General features: G+C 34.7%; 1 protein-coding gene across 1 annotated transcript in view; it reads right to left on the bottom strand.

Moving 5' to 3' along the window:
- Positions 1-24,216, bottom strand: part of csmd3b (CUB and Sushi multiple domains 3b) — a 1,051,207-nt gene that overhangs the window by 359,123 nt on the left and 667,868 nt on the right. The window contains exons 28-31 of the mRNA XM_056479206.1: positions 21,367-21,505; positions 9,753-9,940; positions 4,063-4,257; positions 1,050-1,166 (exon numbers count right to left, since the gene is read on the bottom strand). Coding sequence (XP_056335181.1) covers positions 1,050-1,166; positions 4,063-4,257; positions 9,753-9,940; positions 21,367-21,505 — 639 coding nt within the window. The remainder of the gene's footprint in view (positions 1-1,049; positions 1,167-4,062; positions 4,258-9,752; positions 9,941-21,366; positions 21,506-24,216) is intronic.

Consider the following 24,216-nt stretch of genomic DNA (forward strand, 5'->3'; position numbering starts at 1 on the left):
ATTATCATAGTATATCAGTTTCTCAAGCAGTTTGTGATACATTTTGGAAAGAGGAGATGAGCCCCTGGTCTAATGCGCCCCCTTCTTTGAGAAACCTGTTCTCAAAGAGGTATTATTTGGGTAGCATACATATTCTGAATGCCTTCGGCAAAATTCAAATGAGCCATTTAAATCTAGATTCATCCCGAGATTAATCTAGAATTAAAAAATGTATCTATGCCCACCTATAATATAGACAATGGTTAGAACATTATCAAAATTTCTTATTTTGTGTTTTTTTATATATTATTTTATTTAACATAATAAAAAAAGAAAGAGAGATTGTCTCTGTTGCCATATATATATATATTATATAAAATTATGGAAGACAATGGTTAGAACATTATATATGTGGCACACACACACATATATGTATATACACACATATATATATATATATATATATATATATATATATATATATATATATATATATATATATATATATATATATATATATATATATATATATGTATATATATATATATATATATATATATATATATATATATACATATATGTGTGTGTGTGCCACATATATAATGTTCTAACCATTGTCTTCCATAATTTTTAATTCTCCTCCTAAATCAGTGGTTACATGTTTTCAGCTTTCTTGAAAACATTTTATTTTGTGTTTCATAGAAAAAAGAAACTCAAAAAGGTTTTGGAAACATTTGAGGGTGAGAAAATAGTGTGTAGACCTAAATTTTTAGCCAAACTACCCCTTAAACCGCATTTATTCAAAACTGAACCATCCAAAAAGTGACCAGCAACACAAACCAAAATCCTCCAGCACTGTTTTTGTCATTAAATCAGAGCTGCATTTATTTCCATTAACACTGCAGGCACAAACTGCCCCAAAATAGCATCGCTTTCACTAACAGCCTCAACAATTTGTACACAACCCAAACGCTTTAAATGCATAATCCCACTATGTTTTTCCATTTGCTGTCTTTTGCTAAATATGCCGAAAGTGCATCCAAATTTGTTTCGAATTTTCAGTTACTCACCAAACTCCCTGGGTACGGCGATAGTGTACACACAGCTCTGTCCCGTCGTGTAGTTCCTCGGGAAATTGGGTGACAGCACGGTTCCATCTGTCCCAGTAGAGCGACTTCCACATGGCGCTGTTCACACAAACACCCAGAACGCTCATTACTTTCAGCTCAAACATTTAGGATCATGCTATTTTTGAGACAGCAGCCTGGATAGAATTTATCTTGGCTGGCAAAGTATGTAGAAGTCAGAGTCATTTAATAGAGTTTGATTCATTTTGTTTGTTCTATATGGCAGAAAGAGTTAAATGTTTTCGTTTAGCTTTTCTTATGCCGAGTTCAGACTGCAAGATTTTAGCCCCGATTTTGACTCGCCGACAGGTTTTGAGAAATCACCGACAAATGTCTGAAATCACAGGCAAATCGGTGCTCGTGCACGTGAGTGACAATCACACAGTATGAACTATCAAAGAAGCGATCTGAGAGAATCGCCGAAGCGTCACTGATGCCTGTGAGATATTTGGTGTGCTAAATATCTGGAGCTGTCAGCGATTTAAATCATGCTGCAGGCCAGCGTGAGGTTGAGGGAAAAGTTAAAAGAGCTCAGCTTTTCGGTTTATTTGGACCCAAGAAATGGAGGAAAAACTAGTGTGAATTTGGCAGGAGCACCCATGTCTGTTTGACGTGTCATACAGAAAGTCAAAAAAGAGAAATTGCTAATTCCCTTCAAACTCAGGTGAGCAAAAATGTACATTTTCTACCCCATTAAAGGCTTCTTTCTCATTATGTAGTTAATAACAAAATATATACCACGTGTGTTTGGTTCTGAGATGTAATTTGGACGAAGTTGTCGGCGATTCTTCCTATTGTAAAGTCATGCAATGTGAAATCCCCTGTCGCCGATCCATCTTGCAGTGTAAACAAAGCAGCGACAAAACGCTAGCCCAGATATTGAAGCAGTGCAGTGTGAAAACACCTGTGACACGATTACTTTGAAAATCATGCAGTGTGAACTCGGCATAAGACTGCTTTTACACCAGTAGATCGATTGTTTTGTTCCGAAACTGAAAGGATTAGAATTGTTACAGTGTTTTTGTTCTTGATGCAGTTTGCTTTCACATGGTTAAAGTTTCTAAATGGACCAAAATAGTTGAAGCAAGTCACGTGTGAGTAAACTCTCCTCACACTGGTCAAAGGTTTATTTTCAGTGATTTCGCTCATATGTTGTTATTCATATGTTGCTATTTTAACTTATAATGATGAGAAATTAGACATTATAAGTGAAAAAGTGTATTTTAATTGAGACTCTCTTATACAGAGTCTCATTTCAATCGTCAAAGATTGTAAAATATACATATAGATTCTATATCAGAAGTCCAGTTACCAAAAAGTGAATGATATTATGTATATTTTTGTAATAGTTCAGCTAGACAGCATGCTTTCACTTTGGTATTCAACATAAAACACACTTTTACCAGTAGGAACAATATCTCAACTCATCATTCTCTCTTCTTATGGCCATATAGCCATTGTCAGTTGGGAAAATTAACCCAAACGAGCATCCATAAATATATATAAATATATACATATACAGATCAGTGGGTTACTTTAATAAAATTATTTAATGTGCGCTTTGAATATAATATTTGCTGTTGGGTGGTACTTTTGTTGGAACCACTTCTCGGTCGGTCGTAAATATTTTTCAGTGCATTAAAGGGAAGCACATATCTTAGCCTAACGCTGAGTTTGTTCACTATCTGCCTAAGCCTGTATTAACTTTCAAACTCACATTTAATTTCAGTTTTGACGAGAGTTTTCTTTTTATACTTCTGATGTATTTTAATATAGCTAATTTTGATGTTGTTTAGCTTTAACTTTTGACAGCTTTTTCCTTTTTTATGCTGTTATGCACACATTATATTTCACAAGCGTATGAAAGGTGACTGAAATTGAAATTTAAACACAAAAATACTGAGCTATTAATAGTTTAAAAAGTAAAAAACCACGATGATAATTTGAAAGAGAACATTAAAGTTTTATTGATCCGCTTGCGGTAGGTCAATTTATTTTTATGCTCTTGATGAAGCAGCATTCAACTTAAGAGCTCTTTAGACCATGCGTCAGACCGTTTTGCAGTGTTTCGCTGATAATGTCTTTAAATAAATAATAATTCAGGCCTATTTAATTATTCATTTATTATTTATGTACAATAATTAAGACATTAAATGAGAAAAATATCATCAACAAAGAAAATCTAAATGTAAACTGTAAATGAAAAAGCTTATTGACTGTCCTATCACTTTGGAATAACAAACATTGTACATCTCTCTATATTTAGGCTAAAACACTGCTTTATTTATTTATGTATGTATTTATTTATGCATTTATTCATTTATTTGTGTATGTATGTTTGTACTTTTATTTCAGTTTTGTTTTATTTCTTTAGTTTTAATTTCTAAAAAAAAAATCATCATTGTGCTTAAGTTTACAAGGATAATAAATCATCTTATCAAGTTTTTAATGATTAATGAAGTAATTATAATGCTTTATTTCATTATTTCATCTTCATTTACAAGTAGCAGGGTATTTACAGCTACTGTATATTTCTGTCCGTTTGCATCCCGTCCCTTTGTGCCCACGGTGGTATAGTCACAAACTGCTGTTACACCTAAAAACACGTTCTTTTACACTTCATACCATCGCGGCACCACACGTGGCGTTAATGGTCATTTTGAAGTGTCACCCACTGTATATGCCTATTTCCTATCCATACACTGTGCTATAGCCTGCTTTGTTAGTTCCTTGGATCTTATTGCTTTCTCACTACAACCGAACTGCTCTAGAATTCGTTTCAATTGAGCCGAGACCACCTCATTCAGCCGATCTCAGACCAATTGTTTTGGATCAGAGCACGATTGTGGGTTTCACATGCCCAAATAAACCGATCTAAGGGGGCAAACGCACCACGTTCCCAAACGTCTAGGTGTAAAAGCACCCCTGATCATCCATCTTCACTTGCGGACTCTACCTTGACAGCTGGGCAGTGCCCTGTTCCAGCCAGGCCTGCCATCATCACCCATAATGCAGGTAAGCGTGGAGTAGCCCTGGAGGACGTAGCCCGCCTCACAGTAGAAGGTCACAGTGGAGCCCAGCTTGTAGTCGCTGCCCAACCGAGTGCCATTCATCACATTACCGGGATCAAAGCATGACTCCCTCAGCTTAGCTGTGCGAGATGGAGAGAAGGTGCAGGAAAAAGCAAGGGTGGAAAATCACGTTAGGCATATCGTAGCTCGCAGGATGGATGGTTACTGGCTGAAAATTACATTACTTTTACAACATACACATTCCTCCTTGGGGAAAAATACTTTTTTGGGGGGACTTTCAAAGATTCTTCTGAATTTCTAAAACTGTCTCTATTATGTTATTTTAAAAGTTGCTAATTTAGTTTTGAAAGCTGCTATAATGCAGTAACACAAATCCATGGTCCAAAATATATATTTTCTCATAAGACATATTGCAGGATAAGAGCTTTTGTCAAAGTGCTTTAAATGGTTGGAAAGAAGAGTTCAGTGTCTATTAAACCCCGCCCCTCTCCACTCTTCTCTGATTGGCCAAACAGCCCATCCTGTTGTTTGGTTTAAGCCAAATGCCCATTACCATATCAGAATTTCAGCTTTAGAGTCAAGTGTTGCCAAATCCTCAGTTTTTTTTTTTACATTGTTATCATGTTCTTTTTTTAGACTGCAGGTTCAACAGAGGTTCCAAATAAAAATAAATAATACAATAAAATACAAAAACTAAAAATTCTCTGGGAAAATTATTTGACCCTACATGGACCATCACAGTTTTACAACTGGACCTTCCTCCTGCAATGGAATCTTATTTTGATATGTATTGGCTCCTTTTAGAATTTTTATGCAGATTTGGCAACCCTGTGTACAAGCTTTGTCAGCAGCAGCATTTAAATAGATTAAATTAATCTATTTGTCACATGTGTTACTAAGTCAAATAAAATGAATTACAATGAAATACAATTATTCAAATCCAGCTAAAATTTCATTTGGAAAAAAGATTTTCTTATAAAATCCATTTAAAGCACTTCAAGAAGAGCTGATCCTGCAGTGGTTGCGTCAAGAAGATTTGTTCCTATAAACCCTGCCTCTCCACTCTTCTCTGACTGGTCAAACAGCCCATCTTGTTGATTGGTTTAAACCAAATGTCCATTAACATATCAGAATTCTAGCATCAGAGGCAAGTGTTGCCAAATTCCCACTTTTTATTTACAATTGGGTTGGTTTTACACCATATTGATGTTTGTTTTTCTCAGTCTACAGTTCAACCGAGGGGATACAAATGCTATTCAAAATCAGCCAAATCTCCTGGAAAATGATTTGACCCTATATGGACCACCACAGTTTTGATAACGGAGGACTGTCATCCTGCAGTGGTAACTTTTGTTGATATTTATAGGCTAGTTTTTGAAATTCAAGGTTTTTAATGAAGATTTGCCAACCCTTTGTCAAAGTTTCCCCAGCATTACACAATAGCTGCATTCACATGGACCAAAACAATCCATTTGTCACACGTGTAACCACGTCAAAGAGAATGCATTAGAATAAATCAGAATCTATCAAATCCAATTAAAATTTCATTTGGAAATAAAACTATTACCTCATAAAATCCACTGCAGGATCATGTATTTTCTCAAAGTGCTTTAAATAGTTGGTTCAAGAGTTCAGTTTCTATAAACTCAGCCTCTACAAGAACACACTCTTCTCTGATTAGTAAAGCATGCCATCTTGTTGATTGGTTCAAACCAAATGACCGTTAACATATCAGAATTTCAGCTTCAAAGGCAAGTGTTGCCAAGTCCTCAGATTTTATTTGCAATTGAGCCGGTTTTACAATGTTTACATGTTTTTTTTTCAGTTTAGAGATTCAACTGAGATCAAATTTGGATGCAAATGCAAATTCAGCCAAGAGTGACCACAAAAAATTCAATTTTACCCAAAGAAGATCTCCTGGAAATTGATTTGACTCTACATGGACAAATAACACTATTGATAATAGAGGACCGTCCTCCTGCAATGGAAACCTATGTTGATACTTATGGGCTAGTTTTAGAAATTCAAGGGTTTTCTATGCAGATTTGGCAACCCTTTGTCAAAGCTTCCGCACCATTTGGAAACACAGTAGCTGCATTTGAACCAAAGTAATCCATTTATAAGCAGGTAAAACAGAGTAAAATAGAATTGGCCAATTTGGTTTAAACTTTTTTTCTAATCAAACCAATATGACATCAGATTAATCGGAGAAACTGGAACGTTTTGAGCATGATGTTGAAGAATGGCTTGGAAAAGATTAGTAGAAATGACTTGATGACATCAGATCAAAACTGACAAAAATGTCTGTTGAGTAAAGTTCAAGTTTCTTTCACTACTTGGTGAAGATTGTGTGTTGTAGGAGATATTTCATCCATATAATACCTTTTGTTCATGGGACGTGGCATTTTTACAGTTTGATAAAAACACACTGTGCTGCATTATACACTTCTCATCTCTAGAAATGGATAAATATTAAAACAAAGAAAAACAGAAGGATCCTCAAACAGCAGGAAACTTTATCTTCATGCAGCGTGTGCATGTCAGAAGATCAAATCCCATCTGAAGCTTGAGACGTGTAAGTTACCGCATGACTTTATTTACACTCATGTTAACACAATGCTTGAAATTAATCAATGGGAATGATTTAATTGTGCTAAAAAGTGTCCATGTGAATGTAGCAAGTGATACAAACAGCAACAATGGCATCTGTCTTATCATTTCAATTCAAGCATGGCTCCTCATCCATTAAAAACTCATGCAAGAGGATTTGCTTGTGCAGCATGAAAATACAGCGTGTTCTCAACAAAACTACAGTATCTGAGTGTGAAATAGATGGTGTTTCTAGGCAGCCAATAACGTCTATAAACTGGCATTGTGCAAATGTCTGGAATTCCTAATTACGAACTTGTTTTAGCCAGTTCTGAATAACTTTTTTATCTTTTTGGTAAACAGAAACTGCCCAATTTGCATACTAATGCACTATTCTATTCAGATTTTAAGACAAAATAGTTTATTTACACTGAAATATTTGCTCCAGCTACGTTTTGTTGAATGTTTCAGATGACACATCCATTAGAGGGTGCTGTCTACATCTTTGTAAATCTGAAATGACTTAATAAGGGTATGTCAATATAGAAAATGAAGCCCCGCCTTCTAGTACAGAAGCCAATCATCAATCGATATAGACTAGGCCTGTCACAATATCTATTTTTTGTTGTACAATATATATTGCAATAAACAATACTATTGTCATTTTAAGCCACTCATTATGACACTTTTGGTAAACAGAAACTGCCCAGTTTGCATACTAATGCACTATTCTATTCAGATTTTCAGTAAAGATTCCGAAAATTCCAAACCAGGCTCATTAAAAATACATGCATCTGCCTATACTTTGCTCCAGCTATGAGTTGTTGCATGTTTCAGATGACACATCCACTAGAGGGGACTGTTTACGTTTGTGCAAATCTGAAATGAGTTACTCTGGATATGTTTTATTGTATATTTCAGATACGCATCCCTCTTTGGTAAAGACTATAGAATACACAAGACATGTCACTTGTATCATTTTGAATGAGGACAAGTATAACGGTCAATATGTTGAATAAAGCTCCGCCTTCTAGTACAGATCATCGATCGATATAGACTAAGCCTGTCACGATATCTATTTTTTGTTGTACGAGATATAGCACGAAAATATATTGCGATAAACAATATTATTGTCATTTTAAGACCATTTTACGCCACTCATTACGTCACTTTTGGTAAACAGAAACTGGCCAATTTGCATATGAATGAACTCTTTATTCAGATTTCAAGTAATGATAGCGTATTCAGTGAAAATTCCAACCCAGGCTCATTAAAAATACATGCATCTACCTACATTTTTCTCCTGCTACGTTTTGATGTACGTTTCAGATGACAAAATCCACTAGAGGCCGCTGTCTACATATTTGCAAATCTGAAATGAGTTACTCTGGGTATGTTTTGTTTTGTGAACCTCTTTGGTAAAGACTATATAATACACAAGACATGCCACTTGGAAAAGTGTAACAGTCAATAAGGCAAATGAAGCTCTGCCTTCAATCATCGATCAATATAGTCTAGGCCTGTCACGTCATCTATTTTTTGTTGTACGATATATAGCACCAAAACATATTACAATAAACTATATTATTGCCATTTTAAGACAATTTTATGCCACGGGTTACACCACTTTTGGGAAACAGAAACTGTCCAATTTGCATACTAATGCACTATTCTATTCAGATTTTAAGTAAAGATGGTGTATTCACAGTGAAAATTCCAAAACAGGCTCATTAAAAAATATAGATCCCTACCTAAAATCTGCTCCAGCTACATTGTGTTGTACATTTCAGATGGCACGTCCATTAGAGGGTGCTCTCTACATTTTGTAAATCTGAAATGACTTAATAAGAGTTTGTCAATATAAAGAGAGAATGAAGCCCCATCTTCTAGTACAGAAGCCAATCAGATCGATATAGACTAGGCCTGTCACTATATCTATTTTTTTTGTATGATATACGGTATATTGCAATAAACGATATTATTGTCATTTAAGTCCATTTTATGCCACGCGTTACACCACTTTTGGCAAACAGAAACTGCTCAATTTGCATACTAATGCACTATTCTATTCAGATTTTCAGTAAAAATAGTTTATACACACTGAATATTCCAAATCAGGCTCATTAAAAATACACGTCTTTGCCTACAATTTGCTCCAGCTACGTTGTGTTGCCCATTTCAGATGACACATCCACTAGAGGGTGCTGTCTACATCTTTGCAAATCTGAAATGAGTTACTAATGCTGCGTTCACACCAGATGCGGAACACGTGGATAAATCGTGCTATTCACGCATAAATAGATGCGTAAACATTTGAGTTTACATTTGTGCATGAAAATCTGCTTCATTCGCGCGTCAAATTCACTTCAGAACAGGCCTCTGTCTGCCCGGTGACTGTAGCTTTGTTGCTAAACGGCTAACATGGATTTTATTGAGAAAATAGCTGTGTTTTTGTGCTTTATGAAGGCTGAAAAACAGCATTGATTTGTTTGGAGCCATGTCTGGGTCCACTAGACGCTTTCAGAGGTGCACCCAGCTCTGTGAGCTCATAAACTCCACCAGAAACTTAACCTGGATGATGGAAGCTTTCAGCAGTGCTTCGGACTGAGCCGAGACCAGTTTGATAAACTGTTGTCGGTGTAGGCAGGAGGATTTTCCCCCGGGACACCAGCAGGCACTACGTCATAATCACACCCCCACAATTGCAAGCTCCTAACTGGTTAAGTTCAGATTAAAACGCTCAATTCGCGCTGCGCCATTCGTGCATATCACGCCATTTGCAATGCAGTATTCGCGCCATTTACGCCACACAATTCGCGTCATTTGAGCCGTGACATTTGCATCATTCGCTCCGCAGGACTTGACGCGTGTTCCATGTCTTGTGTAAACACAGCATCGGTGTATGTCAATATGGCGAGAATTTTAAAAAAATTCATTGAAAGGCTAGTCATTTTGACACCATCCACATACAGTATGTGCAATACAGCAGCTTCTATAATTGATGTTTTGGACTAGATGGCTTTACCTTTATACTCCAGGTGGAATCCTGTGTAGCTGACAGATCCATCGCTGCGAAAGGCCAGGTACATGGTGTTGGAGCTGCTCTCTATTCGCTCTGGAAGTTTGCTGTCCTGAAAGCTCCCGATCAGAGGACTGTTGCTGTCCGCTCCATCATAGATGTACAAGAAGTCGTAGTTGGGCTCGATGCTGAAGCTGCGAGAGATGATCAAAGAGAGCATTTCTGAATAGGGGGATCAAAAGCAACCCAGAAATCTGGATATTCCAGTCCTGAGATCATCTTTGTGGATCAAGGTATAAAGTAAAACACGTACAAAGCAAGTGGAGTCTGTTTCTGAGTGATAGACAAGTATGTTGTACGCTGATATATATATCTTTTTCAATGATATACAGTTGAAGTCAGAATTATTAGCCCCCTGAATTTTTAGCCCCCCTGTTTATTTTTTTCCCCAATTTCTGTTTAACAGAGATAAGTTTTTTCAACACATTTCTAAACATAATACTTTTAATAACTCATTTCTAATAACTGATTTATTTTGTCTTTGCTATGATGACAGTAAATAATATTTGACTAGATATTCTTCAAGACACTTCAATACAGCTTAAAGTGACATTTAAAGGCTTAACTAGGTTAATTAGGTTAACTAGGCAGGTTAGGGTAATTAGGCAAGTTATTTTATAACGATGGTTTGTTCTGTAGACTATTAAAAAATAGCTTAAAACCTTAAAATGGTGTTTAAAATATTAAAAACTACTTTTATTCTAGCTCAAATAAACCAAATAAGACTTTCTCCAGAAGAAAAAATATTATCAGACATTCTGTGAACATTTCCTTGCTCTGTTAAACATAATTTGGGAAATGTTTAAAAAAGAAAACAAAAAACAATGCAAAGGGGGGCTAATAATTATGACTTCAACTGTATATTTTTCAGTAAAGGTTTTTAAGAGATTGATTACAACTACACAATAATGATGTTCAAAGCATGTGATCAAATAGAATATCGTATAAGGAAAAAGCAACAGAAACAAGGTATTATTGTTGTAAGATTTTTTTATATAAACGTGCACACACAGACTGATATAGGTAATAATGGATTTACTTTCAAAATAATAATAAAATAAGGTATTATCATGTATTATCATTTTAATAATAATAAAATTCACTATATTCATTCATTCTTTCATCCATTCATTTTCTTTCAGTTTAGTCCCTTTATTAATCAGGGGTTGTCACAATGGAATGAACTTATGAGCATATGTTTTACGCAGCGGATGCCCTTCCAGTGCAAACCAGCACTGGGAAACACCCATACACTCCTGCATTCACATACATACACTACGGACAATTTAGTTTGTTCAATTCACCTATAGTGCATGTGTTTGGACTTGTGGGAAACCGAAGCACCGGAGGAAACCCACACAAACATGGGGAGAACATGCAAACTCCACACAGAAATGCCCATTGGCCCAATTGGCCCAGCTGGGGCTCGTACCAGTGAACTTCTTGCTGTGAGGCGATCGTGCTACCCACTGTGCAATTGTGACGCCCTATATTAATAATAATAATAATAATGCATTGTTTTCATTTAATTCAGTTCAATTAATTAAAAAAATAAAAAATTCTATAATCATTTTATGATTTTTTTAAATATTAACATAAACGTTCCTTTTTTACAACATAATAAATGCATTAACTATATTTACAAAATTATATTAATACTTATTTATTTTTTTAATTCAATAAAACCATTTATTTATTAATACTTTTAAAAAATAATTTTATTATTCATAATTTTATTTTATTATTAATCTTTTATTAATAAAAATTATATATTTTTTATTAAATCAATTAGAACAAGAGGGAGAAAAAGAGACATATCAGAATTGTGCAGTGTAGTGGGCTAGTTAATAATAACAATAATAATAATAATAATAATAAGAAGAAGAAGAAGAAGAAGAAGAAGAAGAAGAAGACGAAGAACAATGTTAAAGAATTTTATTGCAATTATTATCATTTTAGAATTATATTGCAGTTTGAAAAAATACTTTTTACAATGTAATTATTCTATTTAAATTATTTTATTTTATACATATTTACAAAATTATGTTTGTATTTTTTCTGAAATGTAATAAAACATACATTTAATTTATGAATAATACTTTAAAATAATTTTCACATTTTTATTTAATCACTTTTTTATTTTTTTTTATTTGTATTAGTACGTTAGGAAAAAAGAGAAATAAATAAGCCAGGGGCTCCCACACTTTTCAGCCCGCGACCCCTAAAATATCCTCTGAGGTGGTTATAAATATACAAATCTTGCACGCAACAATGCACACACACCAATAGGCCGAAGTCTATTCTTTGTTTTATTTTAGAGAACACCACTCGGAGATCATCCTGCACGTTCAGTTTTTTATTTCAATTATGTTAGTGCCGCAAAGGTGTTAGAAAGTAGTGCCATGATATCAATCTGCTCCATCTGACCCTATTGCTGTGTCTTTAATCTAACGTAATGACCCAGGAGTCGCAATCCAATGAAGAATAATGTGCATGTTGATTTTTTTTATGTAACTAACTTACTATTAACTTTTGTAAGTTCTGGATAAACTATGGATATACTAATAGTCATATACTCATTATCCCGCGACTTCCCCGAGGTGTTCTGACCCCCACTTTGGGAACCGCTGTAGTAGGCATTAACAGTAAAAATATGAAGAGTTTCAATGCAAAATCTCTAAGTGCTGTCTGAAATTTCCATCAAAAACGAACGTTTTTCTCAGCCTCCTTTGTTTATGTTGAGATATTTTACTTTAAAGACCAGGAAAAGGACTTATTCTCTGCCATAAAAGAGATATTACTGAACATACACAAAGGAAACTGATAAAAATACAAATTTCAGAGGACATTTCAGAGGTTTTTGCATCTATATATTTCTGTTTTGTCAATTTGTCTAAAACAGTTGACTGGCATCGAACGCCACTGTTTACATTCACCGAAAACTCAAAATCTGCAACTGTGCAACAGAGAGCCACACATCTAAACACTTGTACCTTTTCATTTACAATAAGGCTCAATGATAAGCTCTGGCCCTTCAGTGCATGCATTTGCATGAGATGGATTGTGACTGAATCAGATTTACACTCCCTTTCCCCCCCCATTATGCAGAGAGAGAGAATGCTAAGCATGCCTTCCACACTTCACTGCGTCAGAATCCACCGCTTAGGGGTTATTAGAGGATAATTCATACACAGGATAAGATACTTTACACCACATTAAAAAAAGCTATTAATTTCCAACATAAACAGATGCATCGGCTTTTACTCCTTAACCTCCATAGCTGTCAATCAACAACAAAACTATTATTTCTGCCCTAATCAGGTATACAGTCAGCAAATGGGATTACTTTAATGGAGGTCACTTTATTTTAAAATATTGGAGTGGTGGTTTGCATCTATTGTTCGTTTCCAATTTCATTGTGGACACATTTGATACCAGGGATTTTTAAGAAGAAAGAAGTCAGTAATGGACTGTGTAATGAAAGTCTTTGAGATGGAACCGAACGAGAGCTATTTATTAGAAAGCTGTTTGAGACATCGGCCTTCTGGCAGAACTCCAGCACGCTTATTTACTCGGAGAGGAGCAAAAATTCAGATGAGAAAAAGGGCCTACTTCAGATGTGATGCCAGCTGTACCTGCTGCCGGGACGGGTTACCAATAAAGGGAAAAGTTCTTCATCATCTGTTTCTGTGGCTGATCTATGGCTTTGACTGGAAACGCTGAAGGTTTTGAAAAATATCCGGCGCAAGGAAACTCACAAAACAGCCTTAAATGCTGGCTCCCGCAGTGATAGATGTTGCAAATTGTGACACGCGGGGCAGAAGAGATGATTGTTTTTGAGTTATAACCATCATTATAGCCACGGCTCTTAGATGATGAGTCGAAAAGAAGAGAAGAAACGTCCAAACAGACTAGAAAGAGCAGCGTTTGCATTCACTAAACTTACAGGTGACTATACAAACATCCAAACAGGACAGCGTGTTCAGGTGAATTAGAGCTGACAGTGTGTTTGTAGTAGATTAAAACTCCTTACCTAATGAGACGTGGGGTCTGGGATATATTTAATTCATTTAAATATATTAAGCATAGCATATGTATTGTATATTTAAAGCAATAGAGAGGTGAAAAACAGCTATTTTATTTATTTAATTAATTTCATTTGATTAATTTAACTACATTTTACTCCATTTTATTTTACTGAGACAATTTTAATGAGACAATGAGTCTGGAATATATTTAATTTATTCAAATATATTAAGCATAGCATATGTATTGTATATTTAAAGCAATATAAATATAAAAAAACAGCTATTTTATTTTATTTATTTATTTTATTTGATTAATTTTACTTTAATTTTACTTAATTTTATTTTATTAAGACAATTTTTATGAGACGAGGAGTTTGGAATATATTTAATTTATTCAAATATATTAGACATAGCATATGCATTGTAGATTTAAAGCAATATAAACATATGAAAAATTTATTTTATTAATTTTATTTATTTTATTTTATACAATTTTATTGAGACAATTTTAATGATAGGAAAGATGAAGGATAACATATATTTATTCAAATAAATTAAACACAGCATATGTATTGTTGACAAGATTTAAAGTGATAGAAATAGGTTGAGCACTTCCCCCACTGCATAATATATATATATAAAAAAAACCAAAGGGGGGCTAAAGGGGGGGACTTCAACTGTATACATACATACATATATATACATACATATATATACATATACATACATATATATACACATATATATATATATATATACATATAAATGCATATATATATATATATATATATATATATATATATATATATATATATATATATATATATATATATATATATATATATATATATATATATATATATATACATATATATATATATATACATATAAATGCATATATATATATATATATATATACATATATATATATATATATATATATATATATATATATATATATATATATATATATATATATATATATATATACATACATATATATATATATATATATATATATATATATATATATATATATATATATACATACATATATATATATATATATATATATATATATATATATATATATATATATATATACATATAAATGCATATATATATAAATGCATATATATATATATATATATATATATATATATATATATATATATATATATATATATATATAAATATATATATAATATATACACACACACATATATATATATATATATATATATATATATATATATATATATATATATATACACGTGTATATATATATATATATATATATATATATATATATATATACACACGTGTATATATATATATATATATATATATATATATATATATATATATATATACACGTATATATATATAAATATATATACGTACACGTACACATACACACACACACACACATGATGTTTACAAATGATGTTTAACAGAGCAAGGAAATTTTAATAGTGTGTCTGTTAATATATTTTTACTGTCATCATGGCAAAGATAAAATAAATCAGCTATTAGAAATGAGTTATTAAAACTGTTATTATCGTGCCGCCCTAACGAGGAAAAGAAAGGAGGAGTAGGGGTGGAAGAGGGGATTCTTCAAGCTGAAGATGACTGAGGTAAGGAACTCTGGTTATTTATAATGAGTTAAGAGTCATCTGATAGGTGAATCAAGCGTTAACTAATGCGGGACCAGCAGCAGTCAATCATAAGCTTGTCATTCTCTTGAATTTAGTTTATAAATAAACTTTACATTGTGCATACCTAATGTTAATAAAATACAATGTATGGGTAATTAAATAAACAACATAAATAACTTCCAGCCACAGCTGTATCTCTTCTAGAAACAACTGGGGAAATCCTCAAACCTAAGCACTTCTTCTTCCGCTGACTGTGTGCGAATGCTGATTGATATTCCACAGCATGACCACGTCTGGACTAAACCCACACCCTTTGATCCTGATGGAAGAAATCTCACGCTCGAGCTGTTATTAGCATTAGCATGGACTATTCCGACAATCTCCTGTCAAATACAACAAACTCCTACAGCACTCGAACTTAACCCAACGCTGACCCCGGCTGGACGGAGGATCCCGCCTGCGGCTCCAGCACGGCTTCATGTTGGCCAAATGAAAAATGGACATAATTAGCGACATGATTGGACTGTGCAGGAAATTTATCAACTCTGCTTTTAGACTAATTGGTCACATCACTCAGGGCAGAGACACACCGCTCTACACCTTTAAGGCAAGGGGGAGCTAAAAAAAAAAAAAAAAAAAAACGGACCACCATCAGGTTCATTACAGACAAAATGAGCAAAGAAATCCAGCTGGGCTCATTATCTCTTCCAGACATGAAATGCATTTTAATTTGAATTCAGACAGTCGCAGCTACATAATTACTCAACATGTGGACTACGGCCGTGTGGAAGGCCGCATTAACACTGCACTGTTCAAGTGACTCAATTCAGAATTTTTTCTCCCATGCGGCACAGATCGAATATGGCCCATGTACGTGTAAGCAGGAACAAATCACATGGATTCCGATTTACTCAAATCAGATTCAGGCCTTGTTCATATGTGAAAATTTATCTGATAGGAATCGGATCTGTGTCCTCAAGTCTGCAGTGTAAGCAGGTAGATCGGATTTTCACCTGTCAATGCGACTCGCGCGTCATTAAAAACCACAGCGAATGACGTCAACTCTGACGCTTTCATTTCAGAATAGGGTATATGTCGAACGTCACGTGACCAAACTGGATCCCTGAGTAGAACACTTCCGCTCATCGCCAGTTCATATGCACCATCGGTTTGTTATTGACAGTAGTGAGTAGTAAGTAGTGTTTTATACGTTATATAATAGGGTATATGCGCAACTTTCACGTTCCAGTCAACCTGGGTAGAACACTTTTTCACTCTCCGCTAATATGGCGTTGTTTTATAGAAGAAGCCTCCAGGAACTGCCAAAGTTAAGTATCACAGATGTCCACCGGATATGCTTATTATCATCTAAATGTCCGGCCACCAAATTGGACAAATTGGATGTTTCATCATACATAATGGATTATGAAGGTATGTAAGCTAGCGGAATTGAAATGCTGTCACTACGTTAACTAGCTAACGCTATAACGTTACTTAGTCTGCTGTATGGATCTACATATTCACATGAACACTTTGGGAATTTTTGCACCAGTATCAAATAAAGACAGGTTGACTGGTGAAACAAAAAAAAAAAAAACAGTTTCTGAACTTGAACAAACAGAACTCCCACACCATCCATAACGTTACTCTCAGGCTGTGTGGCCTCTCGGACTTCTTCATAGACCTGTGACAGGCTGAACTAATGCTGACATCACCAGTCAACCTGTCTTTATTTGATACTAAAAAAATTACTTTTAAAAATTTATTTATTTATTTATTTACTTATTTATTTGACATGGACATCACAATTACACTGGACAACCAAATGCATTTGTTTAAGTGTTTTAGCAGACTTGATCATTCTCAACACCTGTCCACAGGAGGCTTGACAAAACTGACAAAATGAAAATATAATAGATACATACACACAACATTATAATTCTTTACGTAAAATAACTGAAGGCAAAAGCAAAGGCGACATGATCAAACAAACTAATAGTAGACTATATGTGCAGACACTACTGTTTTGTTTGTAACCACTTTTTAAGTACACTACTAAAAACATATTACTTTCTAATTTTAGGCTAACAGGTAAATCATTCCACAATTCGGCTCCCTTAACAGAGAAAACAGATTGACCAAATGAGGTCTTACACTTTGGCACTACACAGTCACCATTAGCAGCTGCTCGTGTGACTCTGTGAGAGGTTTGATGCCTACTGATTAGATCTGAAAACACCATTAGAACATGATTATTTAAACATTTCAACACCAATATAAGATAATTACATTTAATAAAACTATCAAAACTAAAAAGGTTATGTTTACATGAAACATCACAATGTCATCAATTTAACTGCTTGTTTATATAGAGTCAATAGGCTTCAATGTAGTTAAAGAAGCTCGTGACCAAGTTGGCCCGGGAGATTTGGAAAATTTTGGCTGGAGTTTTCAGAAAGTTGCGGTTTCAGTCACCTGACACTGTGTTTTCATGTGGACAAACAGCGAAACAGCGTAGAAAAATGCGCAGTTTTGAAAATACTTGTGTTCGTGTGGACAGGGCCTATCAGAAAATGTGAGCCCTTTTAAAACCTTGACTTTTCCAAATCACGGCAAACCTTGAAACCGAGTTTCATCCCACGTCTAACAAAACAGCAGCATCTAAATGATCTCCTGAACTTCTCAGTCGGAGATATTAGAGCTCAAGCAAGGGCATGCGGCGAAAGGCCAGGAATATGGGAAATTATTTCCAATATTGAGTCCTACTGTTTCATCGGCCACAATTTAAAAGTTGCTGACCCCGACATAACAGCTGATATTAACCTCCTGACAGACAGAGAAGAGCAGCGTCTGCATTCACTGAACTTGCCTACAGTATGGTGACTAGACAAACATCCCAAGCAGGACAGTATAATCAGGTGAATTATAGCTGACTGTGTGTTTGTAGTACATTAAAACTCCCAGCCTAATGAGACAGGAGGGGTCGGGAATATTACAATATCATTCACTCATTCATTTTATTTTTGGCTTATTCCCTAGATTAATCTGGGGTCGCCACAGCGGAATGAACCGCCAACTTATCCAGCATATGTTTTAAGCAGCGAATGCCCTTCCAGCTGCAACCTATCCTTGGGAAACGTCCATACACCCTCTTTCACACACACATACACCAAGAACAATTTAGCCAACCCAATTCACATATAGCGCATGTCTTTGGACTTGTGGGGGAAACCAGAGCACCCGGAGGAAACCCACGTCAACACAGAGAGAACATGCAAACTCCAAACAGAAGTGACCCAGCTGAGGCTTGAACCACCAACCTTCTTGCTGTGAAGTGAACGTGCTACCCACTGCGCCGTCGTGCAGCCATATTAAACTATATTAAGCATATATTTATATATTGTAGAGAAGCTTTAAAAACACAAAACAATGCAGTAGAAATCCACCAAAATGTTTTATTATTTAACAAATTAAATGTTATATTTTAGAATCGTGTCAGCTAACTGACCATATATAGTACTGGATAATCTGAGCAATAATTATTATGTAAATGCACTATTTAAGAGATTACTAAAATATTATTTAACTGTCTTAAACTATACATTGTCACTGTCCTTCAAAATAACAAGGTTTTACCCCTTAATCACTTTTGATAATTTAAAATGTAATCATTTTTGTATGATTAATTGTTTGTTCTTATAAATTTCAAAAGTTTCAAAAAAACACTATTTTTTTCCCAGATAAAGATTTTTTATTTTCACAAAGATTATTTAAATAAAAGTAGCTATTTTTCTAGATGAAGATTTCGATTTACTAGATTTAGATATACAATATAGACGAAGTTTACTTAACAAATACATAACACAATTTTGTAAATTTAAATATGTAATATATACAGTTGAGGTCAGAATTATTCACCCCCCTTTGAATTTTTGTTTCTTTTTAAAAATATTTCCCGAATGATGTTTAACAGAGCAAGGAAATTTTCACAGTATGTCTGATAATATTTTTTTTCTTCTGGAGAAAGTCTTATGTGTTTTATTTCGGCAAGAATAAAAGCAGTTTTTAATTTTTTATGAACCACTTTAAGCACAAAATTATTAGCCCCTTTAAGCTATTTTTTTAATCGACTGTCTACAGAACAAACCATCGTTATATAATAACTTGCCTAATTACCCTAACCTGCCTAGTTAACCTAATTAACCTAGTTAAGCCTTTAAATGTCTTTAAAATTGCTGATTAGTATGAATTTGTACGATTCCATTCGTAAAATTCAGCACGATTTGTTCATCCTCTAATGACATCAGGTTAAGGGGTGGGGTTTAGTGCCAAGCTTCCTTTTAAAAACCTGAACTCGTAGTACTTATTTTGCACTGAACTGGCAAAACGTAAAATAGTTCTGTTTCCTTGTGAGATCAGGCTGCATACACAGACTGCACTCTTCACTTTTTTAAATGAACGATTTCTATCAGATCCTATACAATACAATAATTGTGTATATACATTCGATTATTCAGTAACAAAGTAAAAGCTGGAACTAATTTAATCAAATAACTTAATGTCACGGTGCAAATATTTTTATACTTCAATATATTAGGTGAGAAAATTGAATACAATTTTAATAAATAAACATAATTTTATTTTTTTTTTTTTTATTATATATATATATATATATATATATATATATATATATATATATATATATATATATACACACATACAGTTGAAGTCAGAATTATAAGCCCCCCTTAAAATTTTTTTTTTGTTTTTTCTTCTGGAGAAAGTCTTATTTGTTTTATTTCGGCTAGAATAAAAGCAGTTTTTAATTTTTTATGAACCATTTTAAGGTCAAAATTATTAGCCCCTTTAAGCAATTTTTTTAATCGACAGTCTACAGAACAAACCATCATTATATAATAACTTGCCTAATTACCCTAACCTGCCTAGTTAACCTAATTAACCTAGTTCAGCCTTAAATGTCACTGTAAGCTGTATAGAAGTGTCTTGAAAAATATCAAATATTGTTTACTGTCATCATGACAAAGATAAAATAAATCAGTTATTAGAAATAATGAGACTATTATGTTTAGAAATGCTGAAAAAAATCTTCTCTCCGTTAAACAGAAATTGGGGGAAAAAATAAACAGAGGGGCTATAAATTCTGACTTCAACTGTATATACACATACACTTACACAAACATATTGCTTACAGTACAAATCCTTCTCTGTTGTCATTGTTTGTATCCCTTTTATTAATTCAATATGATTGTGTAACCCACTGGTTCTGCTGCACCAAACCTGGTTCGAGTTGGGATTGAACTGGTGATTTTTTTTGCATGTGAGTCAGATGCTCTAATGAGGAGGCTAAAGACCATGGCATCTAGCCTCTGTCACTAGAGCACCTTTAGAGGTCATATGAGTGAGGTTTACCTGTGTAGCACTTCGCTAGCTGGCCTCTATTACACTCATCATCCTAAACCTCACTCCCATTCCGGATGAGCCCCCACACGTGGAACCAACCTGTCCTACTGCACCCAATCCACTCTGAGCTGGGATCCAACTGTCAATTCTTTGCATGGGAGTCAGTTGCTCTAACAAGGATGCTAAAGATCATGGCCTCTAATGTTTTCGCTAGAGCACCTTTAAAAGTCAGAGGAGTGAGGTACTTCGCTAGCTGGCCTCCATTTCACTCACCCCCCCAAAACCTCATGAGTCCCCACGTGTAACCCACCGTTTCGATCCCAGCTCAGACCAGTTTGGGTGCAGCAGAACCAGTGAGTTACAATTGTTTACATTTGTGTCGTGCTTTTCTATGCATGACTGATTAACAGAGAATAAAAAAGATCATCCAGATGAACATATAAATTGCTTTACCTGATGAATGCGAGAGACAGGACGTAATCGGAGTTGACGGCTATCAGCCAGTCGCAGTCTTTGCTGTGCGGGTACGGATGAGGAAAGTTGGGCGACAGAATAAAGCCAGAGGAACCGGTGAGATTCCCTCCACACGGAGCTGCAAAACACAGAGGACCGCTATCAGCAGCATATGGGCATTAGTAACACATGAGGAGAATCTCTTATTAAAACATGCGGCTCCAACATCTGTGCCAACCAGGAGCCCACAGAAAGAAACATGCAGAGACAGAGATATTGAGCGATTTTTTACACATCTCTGAGGAACCGAGCCATGGAAAGCTCATATCTTATACAGTTAAAGTCAGAATTATTCGCCCTCCTGTGATTTTTATTTTTCTAATATTTCCCAAATGATGTTTAACAGAGCAAGGAATTTTCCACAGTATTTCTTATAATAATTTTTCTTCTGGAGAAAGTCTTATTTGTTTCATTTCGACTAAAATAAAAGCAGTTTTAACATTTATTACAATATTAGAAGCAATTGTTTTTTAGATTGTCTATAGAACAAACCACTGCTATGCAATGACCTGCCCTTATTAACCTAATTTGGCTAATTAACATAGTTAAGCCTTTAAATTGCACTTTAAGATGAATACTAGTATCTAGAAAAATATCTAGTTAAATATTACATACACTACCTGACAAAAGTCTTTTCGCCTATCCAAGTTTTAGGAAGAACAAATAATATCTTGACTTCTAGTTGATCATTTGGTATTAGAAGTGGCTTATATGAAAGGCAAAGGCCTCTATAGGGATTCTCAACCGGTGGGCCTCAGCGATCCAGCAGGCGGGCCACGAGCTTCAAATGAACTTAATTATTGTACTATAATTATTTGATTTCATTATTAAATATGTTTTATATAAAATGATTGTGTAATGGCATTTCCCGTTTTCTGTTATTGATTACTTCGGACTCGATGCAAAAACAGCCTCACTGTAAAATTGTAGCTGCGTCCCAAATCGCATACTATTCTCCGCCATTTTGTAGTAAAAATAGTGTAAGTAGTGTGTTCACACTGAAAACTCTAAAAATAATAAGTGCACTTCGATTACCCGGATGATGCACTCATTCAGCCGGTAAAATGAAGTGTGTAATGATGGACACTTCACGCACTCAACGACCGCAGCTTTGCTCACGTAGCGAAGCTATCGGGCGCACATGTTGGATAACTTTATTTATTTTGGATTGTGAAAGCACAATTTTCCTACGAGAGTGATTATAGCGCCTTCTGATGGTGAATGCGGTTATACTCATGGCAGGTATTATTTGATAGTTTGGTCATTTATTTCACTGATTTGGCAACCGCCAAACGTCATCAGGGAAAGGGTTTGAATTTCCGCTTAGTAAAAAAAAACGTTAGTGTTTCATTTAAGGCGACACTACATACATATACTATGCTGTTGAGTGTGTAAGTGCATAAGTACATAGTGCATGAGTGCATAATGTATAGTTTGCAGACTTAACCGTGGCTGCACTTCCAACCGCTGCACGTCAACTAGGACTACATGCTCAACTGTATAAAACAAATCGTCATGCAGATGTAAAGGTGATTAGAGTTATAACCAGTTTGTGCATGTCTCACTTCTTTGTTTTAATGAACAGCTGTTTATTACTAACTGGGAACTCCAATAATATCATAAAAACCCAACCGGCTTCAGTGTTTTTACTGTATTTTACTCTTTTTTTTGGTTTATTTTTATTGGATATGATCAATCGATGAATGGTAGTCAGTACAATTCAAAGTAGCAGCTTTTTTGTCATCTTTGTCCTGTACAGGTTCATTTATTAAAGAAAAGGCCCAAATACTCTGTAGATGTTAAACATACCTGAAGAATTCAGGAGCTTTAAATCCGTGAGTGTTTTAACAAATAAATAAAATATATATTATTATATATTCTATATTTAATTCTCTCTCAACATACATACATTATAAATATATATTTTTAATTATTATTTTTTAATAAAATGCTGTAGAAAAATAAGATAATAATAGTATGAGCAAAATAAATGTTTTGCTAATAAATAAAGATTTAAAATGAGCATTTTCTCTAGACAATAAGTTTAAGAAAAAATGTCAGACGTGGGCCTTAAAAACATTTTTAGAGAAGGAGGTGGGCCCCGAAGTAAAAAAAGTTGAGAACCTAAACAAAATATGATCATGCCTTGATTTTTAATGACTTAGCTAGGACAGTAAGGTCTGACTTAGCTTATACAAAATTCTTGTCACTTAACAGAAATAATGTCCAGTATAGAATATAAAGTCATGCTGCAGTGGAAACAGAATGAATATTGTGTATGACTCCATCATGAGCTTGGAGGACTGCATCGATACATCTCTGCAATGACTCAAATATGGAATGGCAAAGAAAGCGTTCTTGCAGGACTCCCAGAGTTCATCAAGATTCTTTGGATTCATCTTCAATGCCTCCTCCTTCATCTTACCCCAGACATGCTCAATAATGTTTATGTCTGGTAACTGGGCTGGCCATTCCTTGAGCACCTTGACCTTCTTTAGATTCAGGAACTTTGATGTGGAGGCTGAAGTATGAGAAGGAGCACTATCCTGCTGAAGAATTTGCCCTCTTCTGTGGTTTGTAATGTAATGGGCAGCACAAATGTCTTGATACCTCAGGCTGTTGATGTTGTCACCCACTCTGAAGATCCCTCGCATGGCCCCATACTGAATGTAACCCCAAGCCATGATTTTTCCTTCACCAAACTTGACTGATTTCTATGAGAATCTTGGGTCCATGCAGGTTCCAGTAGGTCTTCTGCAGTATTTGTGATGATTGGGATGCAGTTCAACA

This window comes from Danio aesculapii, chromosome 19 (genome assembly GCF_903798145.1).
Source record: "Danio aesculapii chromosome 19, fDanAes4.1, whole genome shotgun sequence".
NCBI classification, from domain to species: domain Eukaryota; kingdom Metazoa; phylum Chordata; class Actinopteri; order Cypriniformes; family Danionidae; genus Danio; species Danio aesculapii.